At 39.5% G+C, this 2,245-nt stretch overlaps 1 protein-coding gene across 1 annotated transcript in view; it reads left to right on the forward strand.

Moving 5' to 3' along the window:
- The window catches only part of LOC106869539 (RNA-binding protein 45), a 39,541-nt gene that overhangs the window by 15,837 nt on the left and 21,459 nt on the right, over nucleotides 1-2,245 (forward strand). The window contains exon 3 of the mRNA XM_052970939.1: nucleotides 1,613-1,739. Coding sequence (XP_052826899.1) covers nucleotides 1,613-1,739 — 127 coding nt within the window. The remainder of the gene's footprint in view (nucleotides 1-1,612; nucleotides 1,740-2,245) is intronic.

Here is a 2,245-nt window from a genome sequence, read left to right on the forward strand (position 1 = left end):
TATATATATATATATATATATGTATATATATATCACATCATCGTCGTTTAACGTCCACTTTCCATGCTAGCATGGGTTGGACGATTTGACTGAGGACTGGTGGACCAGGAGGCAACACCAGGCTCCAATCTGATTTGGCAGAGTTTCTACAGCTGGATGCCCTTCTTAACGCCAACCACTCCGAGAGTGTAGTGGGTGCTTTTACGTGCCACCAGCACGAAGGCCAGTCAGGCGGTACTGACGACGGCCACGCTCAAAATGGTGTATTTTACGTGCCACCTGCACAGGAGCCAGTCCATCAGCACTGGCAACATATATATATATTTTTCTTTATCCAGCTTGGTTAATGCTAATTGCCATCAGGTAACTTCTCCATGCAGCTTGGCCAATATAACCTCAGAGCACCTTTCTTTACCCAGCTGGAGCAATATACTGATAGAGTAAATCTCTTCATAGTTTTAGATTTTTTGTTGTGTGAAAACACAAGTACTCAATACAGCTTTAACCCTTTCAATACCAACCTGGCTGAAACTGCCTCTCGCTCTGTAGTACAAATGTCTTGTTTTCATAAGTTTTGAATTAAAATATTCCACCAAACCTTAGTCACAATTTATGTTCCTAACACTAGCTGAATGATAACTAAGTTATTTTACTAAATTCTTTGTTATATTTAATATTAATTGAAAGAAACACAGAGCATCTCAACAGAAATACAGTAACGAAAGGGTTAAAAGTGTGTGTGTAGTCTTATGTATTTTTGTTAAATTGCATGAAATAAACAGTTTTATCAGTGTTCTTTGGTCCATCATGCACATCACAGTTATTGCTTTCAAACTTGCTCGTGTATAGTCTACTGACCATGGTTTAGGGGTATTTATTGCCACTGTCCATCTTGCTTAAGTTAAGGCATACATACTAAAACAGCACTTCTCAGCCTTTTATAGATCGGTGCCTCCCTTCACTGGATTTCATTTTGCAAATGCTTCCTCCACGTTTTGAAAAAACAAAAAATTATAATAAAAAATACCAAGTTATTTGAATGAAGTAGAAGCAAATTTTGCACATTGCCACATCCTCAGACAAGATCAAGAAAGTGATTGTAGGGTGGCAACCTGGGGGGAAAGGAGCAGCAGGGTACTCTAAAAATGTTTCTGGTGAAGGACCATTGTTTTCTACTAGGCACAAGGCCCCAAATTTTTTGGCGGGGAGGGGGACAGCCAATTAGATCAACCCCAGTATGCAATTGATACTTAATTTATTGACTCTAGTACACAACTGGTACTTAATTTATCGACCCCCAGTACGCAACTGGTGCTTAATTTATCAATCCCCAGTACGCAACTGGTACTTAATTTATCGACCCCGAAAGGATGAAAGGCAAAGTCAACCTCGGCGGAATTTGAACTTAAACTTAAAGACAGACAAAATATCGCTAAGCATTTCACCCAGTATGCTAACGTTTCTGAAGGACCATTGACAAGGAAAGGAGAAATTAAGGTTGGAGAAGCTGGAATGAGCAGTGGCAAAGAAAACAGCTGATGTAGAAACCAGTGGTTTATCACCTTAAATTTATAGCCTCTCTGTATACCTCCATCTATTTGTTTATTTGCAGAAATTTGGAGACATTGAGTCTGTGACTGTGCTAAAAGATCGGAAATCTGGTGAATCAAAAGGATTCGGTTATGTAAAATATTACCGACCTTACCATGCTGCACTGGCTTATGAATCATGTGACCCAGGTAAGTGTCATAATTAACTCTTTTTTTAATTAATGAATGGAAGAGCAAGATATGGCCTATGAATCTGAAGGAAGTGAACCCTAGACTGTGGGGTTCACAGAATGCATTTGTAAGTATTTCACTTTGTCATCATCATTTTCTGTCCCCTTTTCTTTGATAACACGGCTTGGATCCCTTTTTTGTTGCTATCCCCTTTTAGTCATCCCTTTCAACATACAAGGATATCATCATTGTTTTAACATCCCCTTTGCCATGCTCGCATGGGTCGGGCAGAATCCCCTCCTCTCCCTAATGTTCACCTGTTTCCAAATAAGTTAATATTGTCCCAACATAGTAGATTCTTCTCCCTTTTCTTTTTCTTTTTACTTGTTTCAGTCATTTGACCGCGGCCATGCTGGAGCACTGCCTTTAGTTGAGCAAATCGACCCCATGACTTATTCTTTATAAGCCTAGTACTTATTCTATTGGACACTTTTGCCGAACCGCTAAGTTACAGGGACGTAAAC

The sequence above is a fragment of the Octopus bimaculoides genome, chromosome 9 (assembly GCF_001194135.2).
Source record: "Octopus bimaculoides isolate UCB-OBI-ISO-001 chromosome 9, ASM119413v2, whole genome shotgun sequence".
Classification (NCBI taxonomy): domain Eukaryota; kingdom Metazoa; phylum Mollusca; class Cephalopoda; order Octopoda; family Octopodidae; genus Octopus; species Octopus bimaculoides.